We start from the raw sequence: 14,880 nt of genomic DNA, 5'->3' as shown, positions 1-14,880 counted from the left end.
TGTTTTTGTGGCCCAATTTTTGTGGTCAATTCTTGAGAATGATCCATGTACACTGGAGAAAAATGTATACTCAGTCACTTTGGGATGAAATGTCCTGTAGATGTCTATCATATCCAGGTGCTCTAGTGTTTTGTTTAAGGCCACTATATCTTTGTTGATCCTCTGTTTGGATGACCGATCTAGAGTCGTCAGCGGTGTATTGAGTTCTCCAAGTATGATTGTATTTTTGTCAGTTTTTGTTTTAAGGTCAATAAGTAGCTGTCTTATATATTTTGGTGCTCCTTGGTTTGGTGCATATATATTAAGAATTGTTATGTCTTCTTGATTCAGTGTCCCCTTAGCCATTATGAAATGGCCATTTTTGTCTCTGAGTACTTTTGTTGTCTTGTAGTCAGCATTATCAGATATGAGTATTGCTACACCTGCTTTTTTTTGGAAGTTATTTGCTTGGAGTATTGTTTTCCAGCCTTTCACTTTGAATTTGTTTTTATCCTTGTTACTTAGATGAGTTTCCTGTAGGCAGCATACAGTTGGATTTTCTTTTTTAATCCATTCTGCTACTCTGTTTCTTTTTATTGGTGAGTTTAATCCGTTTACATTTAGTGTAATTATTGACACTTGTGAGTTCCCTATTGCCATTTTATAGATTGCTTTCTGTTAGTTTTGTGTCTTGTTTGATCCTTCTCTTTCGTTTTTCTATCTTTTGTTTTTATTTGGTTGTATTCCATACATCTTTCCTCTGTTGCTATCTTTTTTATCCCATGTGCTTCTGTGGTGGTTTTTTCAATGGTGGTTACCTTTAGGTAATGAAAAGGGTTCCTACCCTGTTCATTGTAGTGCACTATTTTGTGAGTACTTTTGCACTCCATCGTCCTTTGCTACTGTTAATCTACATCCTCTCCCCCCTTTCTTTTTGTTGTTGTCACAGTTTAAATTTGGTTTTATTGTGTTCTTCTTGGATCTTTTACTTGTGGCTTTATTTTTTTTTGTTCTTTGTATCTGATTGGAGAACCCCCTTTAGTAATTCCTGGAGTGGGGGTTTTCTAATGATAAATTCCCTCATCTTTTCTGTATCTGTGAATGTGTTTATTTCTCCTTCATATTTGAAGGATAGCTTTGATGGGTATAGTATTCGTGGCTGAAAGTTCCTCTCTTTCAGGACTTTAAATATTGGGGTCCACTCTCTTCTAGCTTGTAGAGTTTCTGCTGAGAAATCTGATGATAATCTAATGGGCCTTCCTTTATATGTTGTATTCTTCTTTTCCCTGGCTGCCTTGAGAATTTTTTCTTTGCTGTTGGTTTGTGCCAATTTCATTATGATGTGCCTTGGAGTAGGTTTGTTGGGGTTAAGAAAACTCGGAGTTCTGTTTGCTTCCTGAATTTGAGGCTTTAGTTCTTTCCACAGGCTTGGGAAGTTCTCATCTATTATTTGTTTGAGTATGTTCTCCATTCCATTTTCTCTCTCTTCTCCCTCTGATATACCTATTATTCTTATGTTATTCTTTCTGATGGAGTCAGATAATTCTTGTAGGGCTATCTCATTTTTTTTTTAAATTTTGAGTCTCTTTCTTCCTCTCTCTGTTGTGCCTCAAGTTGCTTGTCTTCTATTTCACTAATCCTCTCTTCTATCTGGCCTGTTCTATTAGCCAAGCTTGTTACCTCGTTTTTCAGCTCGTGAATTGAGTTTTTCATCTCTGTTTGATTTGTTTTTATAGTTTCAATTTCCTTGGACATATATTCTTTGTGTTCATTGAGTTGTTTTCTGAGCTCCCTAAATGCCTTTCTGTGTTTTCTTGTATATCTCGGAGGATTTTTATGATTTCTCTCTTGAATTCTCTGTCATTTAGCTCCAAGGTTTCCAATATATTAACGTTTTTCTCCATAGATTTTTCCTCATCTATCTGTGTTACCTCTCTTTCTTTTGTATCCATGATATTCGATTTTCTCTTCCTTAATGGCATCTGAGGGTGGTTTTGTTGATAGTATTAATGAGATTTAATAAAAAATAAAAAGTTAAAAAAATAAAAAATCAAAAAAAGTTGTGTTTTTTTAAAAAAATTAATAATGAAATAAAGAAAAATAAAATAAAATAAAAATTAAAAAAAGGAAATTATTCCCCCCCTCCTTTTTTCCTCTCCTCTCCTCTCCCCTCTTTCTTGAGAAAATCTTGTGAACTGTGAATTATATTGTATTTAATAGAACAAACAATGCCTGCAATGGAGGGTCTGAATTGGGTAAAGTAAAAAGGGGCAAGAAAAAAAATAATAAAAAAAAATTTAAAAAGGGGGGGTATGGACCCACAAAAAGCAAATAAGGAAAAAATTTGGATCAAGAATAAAATAATTTTCGTTTAGGTGTTGGTTGACTAAGAGTTATGATGAGAGGAGTAAGAGGGAAACAGGAAAATGGGGGGACAAATTAAAAAATTACTATTGTATTTAGTGGAACAAGAGCTTGATAAAATGGAGAGCCAGGGATGGGAGCACTGCTAGTGTGTTAAAAAGGTGAAGTAAAAACCCCCCAAAATGCCACAAACATAAGTTTGAGTCCCAGATAAAATAATTTGTTTGTTATTGAGGTTTGAATGAGAGGAGACGTAAAGGAGAAAGAAAAAAACTAATATAGAGGGAGAAAAGAAAGAGAGAGAGAGAAAAAAAAGAGGGAACCACTAAAAGAAGAAAAAAGAAAAAAGAGGAGAGAGAGAGAGAGAGAGAGAGTTAAGGGTTTTGGAGTGCAACCCTCATAGAGAGAAAGGAAGAGGAAAGAAAAGATAATGGGAGATGTAACACTTATGGGTAGTGTAGTTCAAGGAGAGGAGAGAGTAAGACCGGTAGAGAGTTAAATGACCAAATTGGAGGAGGAAAAAAAAAATCAAGGATGAGGTTAAGAGAAACAAACGAACAAATATAATAAAATGGGATAGGTTATAAAGTCTGCGGATTATTCTGATTTTGAGAGGTTATCTTCTTGCTTTTTCTTTTTTCTCCCTCTTCCTGGTCGGTGACTCTGTACCCCGGGTTCTGCCCCTTTGACACACTCAGGTAGAGGTTTGCAGTTGATAAGTCTCTATGGCGATGTCATGTATTGTGCTTCAGTCTCGTTGGCAGTTGAGGCTCATTAGCATTTATAGGCTCCGACAGTGAGAGAGTCCGTGTTCCTGGAGCCTCTCTCCTAGTCTTTCCTTCCTCAATTAGTAGCCTGAGAATCCAGCTATGGGGTTGCTGCTGTCTCTGCCTGGGTAGTAAGAGGCTCAAAGAGCTGGCAACTCCCCACTCTATTTCCACTCAGCACAGGGCTCTGGGTAAGGCTCAGTCAGTCAGAGCCGCTAGCATAATCAGCTGGGGCTTCCGCCTACTCAAAGACCTCTGGCTCTGCCACTCTGTCCATTAACACAGGCAGGCACCCACTCCCGGGTCGCTTGGAGGAAACTCTCATTCACGATCTGCGTGCACAGATCAGGATGTTAGACCAGAAGTCTCGCCCTCTGAGTGAAACCCCCCGCCCGCACTGAAAAGTTCCAGTGTTGGAATTGGCTCTCGTTCCGTCCCCATGTGTGGCTTTTTCAAGGCGCTGGGGCAGCCTGTGACTCCGCCCTCAGGCCACACAAAGGCCCCTGACTTTGCCCCTCCGTGGGACAACACGGGCTCCCACTCCCGAGGTGCTGGGAGGAGTCTCCTGCCCACTCTCCGTGCGTGCAGACCAGGATGTGAGGCCGGAGTCTTGCCCTCTGATTGAAACCTCCCACCCGCACTGAAAATTTCCAGTGTTGGAATTAGCTCTCGCTCCCTCCCCGTGTGCTGCTCTCCCCGGGTGCTGGGGCAGCCCGGAGGCTTTCGGCCCACACAAAGGCCTCTGACTCTGCCTCTCTGTGGAGTAACACGGGCGCACCCTCCGGGGGCTTTGGAAGGAATCTCTCGCCCACTATGCGCCGACCAGGGGATCAGGTAAAATGGCTGCCCCACTTGTCTTTCTTTGTCTGGGTTTGGTGCGAGTGTTAGCTGTATTGCCCGGGTTGTCACAGGAACAGTTTTTCCTCGGCTTGGATCTCCGTGCCACAGCCTGGTTCTGCCGTTTGTGCTGCAGCCTGGATCTATTCACCCCCTTTGCCCACCTTAGTTTCTATATTCTCAGTTTCCAGTGAAAATCGCCCTGTTTAGGTTAGTGAGGAAGGCGGAGCATTTCTTACTCCCTATTTCCTTCGGGGTTTGGTTATATATTTAGCCAATTTTTCGCTCGATCATACCTTTGGGTGTATTGTGAAACATCTGGAGGCTCCAAGGATAGGTTTTTCTGTTTCTGGTTGAAGATCTTGTTGAGGTTTGGGGGAGATTTATCGGTATCGCTTCCTACCCCGCCATTACTCTGATGTCATCCTAAACTTATTTTCTTAACAGTGGGGTATTCTAGTTTACTTAAGGTCCTCAATTTCCTCAGGTACATAGTAACCCTATAATTCCCTGAGGACCCTTTTCTTATAATTCTTGACTATTATAGCTAAAGCAGTGGGTTTAGAAGGGGCCATATTCCCTAAATATTCTCCTCAGGTCTGGCTCCAGGTAAGAGGCGGGGATTCCTGGAGCCAAAGCAGAGGAGGGCAGGGGGCTATAGCAAGGTGATGATAGCCTCTAGCTTACTGCGCTGTTATCTTTTGCCTGACTAAGCAGTGGCTCAGCCCTTGAGCTAAGAAAGAGGTTTCTTTGTTATATACACTATAAGGGAATCAGTCAGGGTGCCTGGAATTCCTGGTGCCCAAGGGGGAGGGGCAGGTGCCCGAAACTGTGAGGGGAACCTGCCGCTTCTCCTTTTCTCTGCTGCTTCTCCTGCAGCCAGCTGCAGCCTGGCTGCCTTTTCTTTCTCTACCTCTGCTGCCGTACTGGGCTGCATACTGACCGTGCCACCTGCCTGTGGGTGGGTGCTGGTGATATCAATAGTACGCTAGACTCTCTATGTTTTCTATGGGTCTAGCAATCCTTGGTTTGGCCAGTCTGCTCTTAAGTTGGCCATTTTAATTTACAGAGAGTTCTCAATATATCTTCTTAATATTAATTCTTACCCTTTATTTTCTAAATGGGTAAAATTTCTTTGGGTCAGTAGGTGAATATCTGAATATCTGAAACTAGTTTCTACTCTATACTTCCTCTAGCACTCTCTTAGGTCTTTAGTTAGTTCCTATAATTTGTGGGCTTCCCATCAATGGACAGTGTTACCATGGGTTTCTGGGGGCCTAACGGTATGGAACCCCAGCCCCTTCAGTCTTGATCCTCGAAGAGGACCTTAGCTTTCTGTCCCTTCTTCTCCTTTAGCTTAGGACACTCATTTTTCTAATGCCTGGTCTCCTTGCAATAAGCACATTGATTCTTGTCTAGAGCGGTCTACTATTCTGCCCTTTCCTTTGTGGCTTTCCTTTAGCGGGTTTCTTTTGTTGGGCTGTGATTAGTGTTTTTGCCACCTATTCCGCACCTCATATCTCTGGATCCTCCCTATTCATATAAACTTTCTGAGTAACTTCTAAAAGCTTGCTTCTATTTTCTCCTTCAAATCCTTCTAACTTTTGTAACTTCTTTCTAATGTCTGGGACCGCTTGGGAGACAAAGGCTACGTCTATGAGCCTCCTATTCTCTGGGGCATCTGGGTCTAATGGAGTATATGTTCTATAGGCTTCTAAAAGCCTTCCAAGGAAAGCCGAAGGAGAGTCATCCTTTCCCTGGATGATTTCGCTGACTGTACTAAAATTAGTTGGCTTCCTTGCTGCTGCCCGGAGACCCCTGAGCAGGAAATCATGATACTTGCATAAAGCCTCCTGTACCCTAGAAGTGTTGGGGTCCTAGTCATGGGGAGTCGAAGGGAGAACTTCCTCTATTCTTGCCTTCGACTAAGGCTGTGTAGATCTCCATCCCCTAATGCTGCTTTAGCAGCCTCTTGGTAGATTCTTTCCCTTTCCTCAGAAGTGAAGAGAGTATAAAGAACCTGTTGACAATCATCCCAAGTAGGACGATGAGTACGGAAAATGGTTTCAAGAAGAGAAATTGGACTCTGGGGTTTCTATGAAAACAGGGGGTTCTGATGTTTTCAATTATATAAATCACTAGTAGAGAAGGGGACATAAATTAATCTAGCTGGGTCTCTAGGATCCCCCCCTGCAGCTTCTCGGAGGGGAAGCAAAGGTGCCGGCTTTGGAGCTGGTGGCATACTAGGACGACCACAATCGGCCCCTGTATGGGTATGGGGTGGGCTTTCCTAAGAGGGGGCCAGTCCAGGTTGTGGGTTTGCTGCAGGGGGTAGCCCTGTGGCTTTAGGCGGGTCCTCGGCTTGCTCTGGATATGGAGGAGGAATGGGATCTAGTAAGGACTCAGCGGCCCCTGGATCTTCTGGTAATACTGGATAAAGTCTGTGGGCAGGCTGTGGCTGTTCTCTCAAAGTTTCTTGTTTTTGGAAGGGAAGCCTCCCTTGCCTTCATTTGGGGTTGCCAATAGGACAGCTTTTCCTCCTGCCCAGACTTTATCTCCCTTAATATAGTTCTTAAAAAATTTCTTAGCATAACCTGGTCTTCCCGTGGCTATGTCAATCCACACATCTATATATGGCATCTGGTCAGGGTGCGGGACCCGATAGACATTTGCCCTGACAGCCAAGAGTGTAGGTAAATTGAAACTGCCCTCCGAGGGCCACCCTACAATAAAGGTTGGCCATTCTAGTTCACAAAGAGTCCACAACGTGGCGGAATCAACAGGAGTCCCATAGTCTTGTGCCCTGCAAGAGAAATCAGAAAAGTTATCAAGCAAGCACTGAAGAGGCGTTAGGGCAGCAGATTGCCCCTGACCCATGGCCCTTGACTCTTGAAGGAATCCTGTGAGGAAGCAATGGGGGAAGCAGACAAACAAACCAAATATGCACACGAAACAAACAAAACTGCTAAACCAAAACCAAAAGGGAGAAGGCAGCGTCCTGTGTTTCCCAACCGGGTGGGGAGAAATCAGGTGGCATCCTGCCTGCTCCACTACACCCTTTTCTAACCAGAGCTCTGTTTCCAAATATTCAAAGAGGAAGCTTCCTTACCAAACAGTCTCGAGACTCCAAATGTTTTGAATCAGCCAAATTCAGTTTCTAAACGGCAACTGCCGGAGGCTGGCCAGCTACCAACGTCTGCTACAGCCCACTCCGTGAGGAGGGGTCTTACATGGCCAATCTCACTGGGACCTCCATATGTTACATCCCAGGAGACAGACCACAGCAAACCCAAAGTGAATTTTTTAAGTTTTATTGCAAACCTGCACAGGGACTGCAGGCAATCCATGCAAGGGAACACTGCAGCCCCGAGCTTCTAAAATGGCTCCTTTTTATAGGGTGGCTATCTAGGCTGAGCAAGCAAGCAGCGTTTGCAAGGGTGGGAGAGGTGCGGTTAGCTGATCTTGTTCTTGGCTAAGTCTTTAGGGTAGGGGCTTCCTTGATCTGGGTACATAGAGTTCAGTGGAAAATATTGCTACATTTCTAATGGTTATTTATCTTTTTTCCTTCAGCCATGTACTGGATGTACTCAGTTTTCATGGCTGGTGGCCTGCACCGCTTGTCCTAAGATGTCACAGGAGGGGTTTGGGAGGGCCCAAAATTTGTGTGGGGCAGAGCCTGAGGGAATCACCCACCAGCATGGGGTGAACAGTGTTAGCCAGGTTGATGGAGACTCAGATATGATGCCCACCTGTCTGCTGGCTCTGGGGGAGGGAGGATCAGCAAAGAAACAGTGACTTCTGACAGCGCTTCTGTGTGGAAAAAAGCTGCTCTTCCAGCCCGTGGTCCAAAGCCAGACAATTCAGTTCATAGGTCCAAGGCACCTTTCAAGCTGCTGCCCCAGGGATGGAGCTCAGAGAGAGAGAGTCTGGGTTAGTCAGTGCCTGGGACCTTTAAGTGGAACACCTGGGGCCCCAGCAGTCCCCTGCCCCATTTACCTCAGCCACAGTCCCCAATGGTTTTCACAGCCAGAATTATGGAGACTTCTTTTCCCAGCACTGTAACCTTGGACTAGGGACGATATAGCAGGTAGGGCTGAGACCCCTGGTTCCTAAGGGGAGACCTCTACAGCCAAGATATCCTTCCCAGTTTTTGATTGCCACAGGTGGGTTAGGACCAAGGACCAGCCTCTTCCGCATCTCCACCCCACTCACCAGTCTCAATGTGACTTCTTCATAGCTTTTGTCATAGGACTTCTGTTCAGCTAGATTTCAGGGGATTCTGAATGATGGTTATTCTGTGACTTAGTGGCAATTCTGATGTGGTTGTGGGAGGATGCAACTACTGTGTCTACCTACTCTGCCATCTTGACTGGAAGCTTTCAACCTCATTTTTATCTTTTGTAGTAGAGGTAATGATGCCTCTTCAGAGAGCGGGAGAGACAAAAGTGCCCAGGACCTGGTTTGCAGCAGGGCTTTAAGAATGTTAGCGTTGTTTTTTTTTTTTTTTTTTTTTTAAATATTAGCTTTTTCCTGATTGGCCATGGTGCTCACCTGGACAGTGTGCTGCATGAAGAGCCAGATGCAGGGCCAACAAGAGAATAATACGAACAGTGGACATTTATTGAGTGCTTAGCCATGTGTCAGCAGGGGCCTGCGCACTTGGATGTGTTATCTCGTGTAAGCCTCATGACGAGACTATGAGATAATTGCTATCTTTACCCCTTTTACAGGTGGGGTGCCTGAAACACAGAGAAAAGGAACATGCCCATGGTTTCTCAGGGAACTGAGCTGGGATTCAAATCCAGACCCTTTTATAGAAAGTGGGGCCTAGAGGGCTTCTGTTGAATTGATAATTTTTAAAAACTTACTTTAAATTGTTTAGTTTTCTATTTGTTAATTGTGCTTTCTTTTCATTTTTTTTTAATTTTTAAAAATTTTTATTTATTGACTTTAGTGAAAGAGGGAAGGAGAGAGAAAGATAGGACCATCGATATACTCCTGTATGTGTCCTGACTGAGGCTCGAACTGGCAACGTCTCTGCTTTGGGACAGTGCTCTAACCAACAGAATTATCTAGCCAGGGCTAATTATGTTTTCCAACATGGTGGGCTAGGAAACAGCTAAACAAAAGGAGCAGATAAGACAGAAAGTGGGAGTATCTGTGGCCCCATCTTCTGAACACAGTTCATTAAAAGTCTCTCCCCCACTAGATAGTAGTTCAATAACGGGAAGATTTGTCTGATCATGGCCATCTCCCTGGCAAACCTGCACAGTGCCTGGCATGTAATTGGTGCTTAATGTTGTTGCATAGTTGGATGAATAAATAAAAGAAATCTACATGGTCATTGTCACAATACTGAGAAAATGTCTGGCCTATGCTAGATAGTTTTTTCTCCTATCTATCTTTCAAGAATCCATCCACTAAACAATAGAAACCCAATGCAGCTACTCTTGCTGGGATTGATTGCAGGTCCTCCTGCTGTTGTCTTCTGCTCAAGAAGCTGCTGTGTATCCAAAAGCCAATATGCCAACATTTGGCTGGTGTCTTATATGAAACTACTAGGAAGTGTCTGGATGATTTCAGTCCTCATAATTATATTTGCATCTTGAGTACAAACAAGAGGGGACTTGCATTTATTGAGGCCCTGCTCTGTGCTGGGCATCCTTCACAGTCACAGTTTCAATAGTATCTCTCATTCCAATTCCATGGTTGGGAAACTAAGTATGGAGAGACCAAGAGATTGGTCCAGGGTCATATAAGGAGGAGCCGATAAACCTGGGAACAGATCCCTTGTTGGCCCAACCCTGAAGCTCATGCCCCTTTTGGTGTGCAATGCTGCCAGTCCCTGAGAACAAGTGAGAGCTGAGAGGTGCCACCTGCTTAGGGAGCACGAGTGTCCTCAGGCTGTCTTTATTTTTGTTTCTTTGTGGCAGAGTGCTGGTTCCTCTTGTTCTCCATCACTCTTGGAAACCGACGCCAATGGGATCTACTTTGTGGAATTGGTTAAAGAAGATGGAACACTTGGATTCAGCATAACTATAAGGATTATCAGGAGAGCTCAGAAAGTCAAAAGTTAATAAGATCTGGAGCATTGGTGGACATTCTAATCATGTAGCAACCTTTGATAATGGGAAGCAAGAAAGTTGGTGGGGGGCTTGGAGGAGCATGGGAGTTCAAAAACAAATTAGAAGACACAGGAGAAACTTGGGGTGAGCAGTAGGGGTGGCATTGGGTGGTGGGTCCCAACCCTAAGGTTGTGCTGGACAACAAGAAAAGGCAACAGGGTGGAGCTGGAGAGACTCAAGTCAAAGGTGGGAGGGACAATCCACAGTCCTTCAAAGAAGGGCCATAATGGAGTCTGGTGCTTTCATGTCCAAGGCTAGGACAAGTCAGGTTGGCAAGACCTCTGCTCAGGATGGACACTTGGCATTTATTTGTGAGCTCTCTCTGGTAGACTCTAGAGGAGGGAAGAAAACAATCTGTGCAGGAATGATGTCACCCACTGATCTAAGAATCTGCATGTTTGTGTGTATATACACACATAAAGCACAGTAATTAGAACAAAAAGATGGGGTTAGATCTTGATCTACTGACCTTTGGGGATATTCATAATCAACTAACTATTAAGTTAAAAGAAAAGTAAGTTGCAGAATGCTGTATAGTTTAGTTTTACTTTTGTATCCACAAACCAACACACAAGCATTTAGGACATACCTGTACCAGTCATTGGACATGTGAGGCATCAGCCTGTAGCTGTATCCACCATTGTTGGTTGTTGCTTATTGAGAGACAGTGAGGTGCATTGATGTGGCTCTGATTTTTGAGCCCCTGCCAAGGGCCATTGGCTATAGCATGGCTCATATCATTATAGTTCTTATGGGTACCTAACCTTACTGCTCATGGATGATATAGGCTAGACAAACAAGTGAACATGTAAGATAGTATCACATGGAGATGAGGAACGGGAAAGAGTGGCAAGCAGATGGAGGCTCTTTTAGTCATGATGATCAGGGAGACCCTCCAGGAAGGGGCAGGCAGATGGTGAGTTTTTTATTGTGTTTTTCAGGGTGGCATTAACACAGGTGCACCCTATGGAGGGATTTACATGAAGTCCATTGTTCCTGGAAGACCAGCTGCCAAGGAAGGGCAGAGCCTGCAGGGTGAGAAGTGGAGTCATGCTGGAAACCTTGCGTTCTGTGGTGCACTGAACCTTTCCTGGGAGGTACAGCCCCACTCTCACTCAGACCTTGTGCAACGGATTGCCTCATCAGGTCACAGCTTTTTCATAGGGAAAAGGGGATGATTAAGCTTAGCCTACCACTCGATAGGTTCACTTAGTAATCAGATGCTTATAGTGACACATTGGGAACCATAAGATAATTTAAAAACAAGCATTTAAATAAGCATGTTACTGTTTGGCCTTCATGGGAGGAAATAGTGCTTCTCATGGAGGACAAAGTGTATTGGTGATATCATTTTAGTTTCTCAGAGGACACTGGTGAGTCTCTTCTCCGCCCTTGCTCATGTCCACTGCTCTAAAGAGAGAGAGTGATTTATATTGTCCTCCAAAACAGCCATAATCAACCCCAAAATGGCCCGTCGGATCTTACTTTACTTCTAGAATTCCAGTGTCTCTGGCATCAACCAGGTCTCACTGACCTTTTTTTGAAATAAAAATCATTTTGGAGATAAATAGTACCACAAAGTGACTTGAAAAAGTTTCAAAAACAGCTTCACAGGAGAATAGAGAAAGGGTGATGCTGCCCAGATATGGGTCCGCCAGTCCAAAGATGTCTCCACTACTGGTGTGTGAAGGTATGCAGAACAGCGGGTACTCCAGGCCAGGCCCCTCGCAGCTCTGCTTCCTGCCCTTCCTGAGGCTGCAACAAGGTTTGCTGGGCAGGAATTTCCAGAAGAGTCCTTCCTGCAGCCTCAGGAACCCTTGGACAGGACATCTGTCTTCCTTGCAGGTGACAGGCTCCTGCAGGTAGACAGAACGAGTCTGTGCAACCTCACCCACAAGCAGGCTGTGCAGTGCCTCAAGGGCACACCTGGGGAGCTTCCCTTCCTTCCAGAACTTTCCTGGACAACATTAGACACTGCAGGTGCCTCTGGGCAAGAGGGGGTGGGCAGGAAGCAAAACAAGACTTTATTTTTAGTTTTTATTTTTTTCCCTCTTTTGCTTCTTCCTTTCACCTCTACTTTTCTGTGTGGATGTGGAAGCCAGGGGGAAGAAGACAAATTTGCCCAAGCAGAAAACTTAACCCCTATGCACAGCCTTGAAACCTTACTGTTGTTTGCCTTAGTTCTGGGATTGCACAGCTGGGCGGAGCTGGTGTAGCTGAGCCATGTGTCCTATCTCATGCTCTTGGCTCCAGCACTAACCGGTGCTGCCTCCTACTCTCAGGCCCTCTCACTAATCTACCTTTGTATAGGCTGACCTCCCTTCACCCTTAGTTCCTACTATTCCCATCATGCTGTGTGACTAAAGGCTACGCTGTCTTGGGAATTTTTCCATTACCCTGAGGTAGGAATTTGAGACACTGAGAGCTAGAGTATTTGTCCCCTCTGCACTCTGTTCTGCACAGTGCCCAGGTGCTACCACACTGCTCCATCCTCTGCCTGAGGGAGGGAGGAGTTACTTGCCCCAGGTACCCTAAACTACAGAGCATCAGCAGAGACAGAAAGGACTCCTGGGGTCCCTTCTGGGAAACGTTGCTTCTTTTCCCAAAGAAGCCTTCTGGTTTACAGTAGCTTACTAATATTAGCAACCTTGGTTCACGTATCATGACAACAAGATCACAATGTTAGTACTCTCTGTTCTTTAGACCTTTGCTAATTAACATGATTGCAGAAGGTACTTGGCCAGCCTACTGGTGGCAATGTCAGAAAGAAATTGTCACTCTGGAATCATGGGCTTTGTGCTAAATGACAGTTGAAGAATAGTTTTAGTAGGACCAAGTCACTTGAACGAAAGCTTGGACATTTCTAAAAAGTGCCCAAGTGATATCTACCCACTGGCTCTTGAACCATGCTTTGGGTAATAAGAGTTAGAGTGTGTGGAGAAGAGGGATAGAAATAGAATCAGAAGGAAAGGGAGCCTGGTTGGCATGGGTATGGGCTACCAAGCTAGGGATTAGGACTTTAGCTGATGGGAAACATTGGAGACTCTTTTTTTTTTTTTTTTTAAGTCTGAGGATGGGAGATAGGGAGGTAGACTCCTGCATGTGTCCCAACTGGGATCCACCGACAACCCCCAACTGGGGCCAACTGACCAACTAACTCTTATACCAACTAAACCATTTACTGTGGGGGGGGGGGGAGGAAGAGGGACAGAATGGGGAAAGGAAGGGAGAGAGAAGAAGATGGTCTCTTCTCCTCTGTGCCTTGACTGGAATTGAACCCAGGACATCCTATGCCGGGCTGGCGTTCTATCCATTGAACCACCAGCCAGGGCTTTGGAGATTCTTTTTTTTTTTATTTATTTTTATTTATTTATTTTTTATTTTTAAATTTTTTTTTTTGTATTTTTCTGAAGCTGGAAACGGGGAGAGACAGTCAGACAGACTCCCACATGCACCTGACCGGGATCCACCGGCACGCCCACCAGGGGCGATGCTCTGCCCACCAGGGGGCAATGCTCTGCCCCTCTGGGGCGTCGCTCTGCCACGACCAGAGCCACTCTAGTGCCTGGGGCAGAGGCCAAGGAGCCATCCCCAGCGCCTGGGCCATCTTTGCTCCAATGGAGCCTTGGCTGCGGGAGGGGAAGAGAGAGACAGAGAGGAAGGAGGGGCAGGGGTGGAGAAGCAAATGGGCGCTTCTCCTATGTGCTCTGGCCGGGAATCGAACCCGGGTCCCCCTGTGCGCCAGGCCAACGCTCTACCGCTGAGCCAACCGGCCAGGGCCTGGAGATTCTTAATCAAGGGTGTTGCATATTCAGTTTGTGTCTTTGCTTAATCCCTGGGTAACCATGGGGAAGGTAGACCACAGGAGGAAAAGATATGGCCTAGCAGGCCAAGGAGCTTGCCAGAGTCCAACTGGGCACTGGCAGCAGGAGAGGGAGTGGAGGAGTGGGGGGCATGGAGATGTTTCTGATGGAGAAAATTCCAGTCTTAGAAATCAAATGGGAATTTGGAGGTCAGAAGGGGGAGAGCTGCGGGAGATTAATTGAGGGCTAGTTCCATATTCAGGGAGAGCAAATGCATGGGAGAGATGTTTTTGACAAAACAAGGAGAGGTGGTGAGGATAAGTGAGGGGAAGTTGATATATTTGACCTTGAATGCACTGAAATAAAAGCACATGTATTACTTCCAGTAGTGTTTATCCAATAGGCAGACGGAAATACAGCTCTGGATCCCAACAGATAAGCAAGCTTGGAGATTTTTCTTTGAGGTTCAAGTGATGCAGCTATGGAAAGCACCAGAAAAGTAGAAAGCATTGCAGGGTGAAGGAGAGCCTCCTGGGTGCCACATCAAGTACACATTGTGTTTCTTCGCCCATCCTAGGTGGCAAGACTGGTCTTAGGAGAGGCCCCAGGACCGCAGGGCAGTGCCTTTCTGTCAGTAACAGGACGGGAGTTGAACGCAGGGCCGTTTCCTTGGCAACAGACTTGCCTGGCAGGCCTGCAGCTGTGTCTCTGCCACAGATGGTGAGAGGAGAGAGAATCGAGTGTTACTATTGCCGTGTCCCCTGTGCTGCTTTTGAATAGTCAACTCGAAAGGGAGAGCAGGAAGGCTTCTTCTGGGTTCTCAAGAGAGTGTGAGCAGTTTTGATCATAATGTGGCCAGCTTTCTGATGCAGTGGAAGCCAGTCCAATAAAATGTGTTTCTGGAAAAAATAATGCATTGTCTCAAAAAGAGTGCCAGATTTAATTCTGCCCTTGAACCTTTTGAGGTTTTATTTTTGATCAGCTGCTGGAGTGTTTGTATATAAG

At 45.1% G+C, this 14,880-nt stretch overlaps 1 protein-coding gene across 1 annotated transcript in view; it reads left to right on the top strand.

Annotated features, from left to right (window-relative positions):
- FRMPD2 (FERM and PDZ domain containing 2) overlaps positions 1 to 14,880 on the top strand; it is a 141,372-nt gene that overhangs the window by 111,559 nt on the left and 14,933 nt on the right. Inside the window, 5 exon segments of the mRNA XM_066350236.1 lie at positions 9,881 to 10,012; positions 11,014 to 11,107; positions 11,918 to 12,052; positions 14,477 to 14,569; positions 14,572 to 14,595. Of these exon segments, the coding sequence (XP_066206333.1) occupies positions 9,881 to 10,012; positions 11,014 to 11,107; positions 11,918 to 12,052; positions 14,477 to 14,569; positions 14,572 to 14,595 (478 nt within the window).

Source organism: Saccopteryx leptura, chromosome 9 (assembly GCF_036850995.1).
Source record: "Saccopteryx leptura isolate mSacLep1 chromosome 9, mSacLep1_pri_phased_curated, whole genome shotgun sequence".
NCBI classification, from domain to species: domain Eukaryota; kingdom Metazoa; phylum Chordata; class Mammalia; order Chiroptera; family Emballonuridae; genus Saccopteryx; species Saccopteryx leptura.
This window is presented reverse-complemented; position numbering and strand designations above follow the sequence as displayed.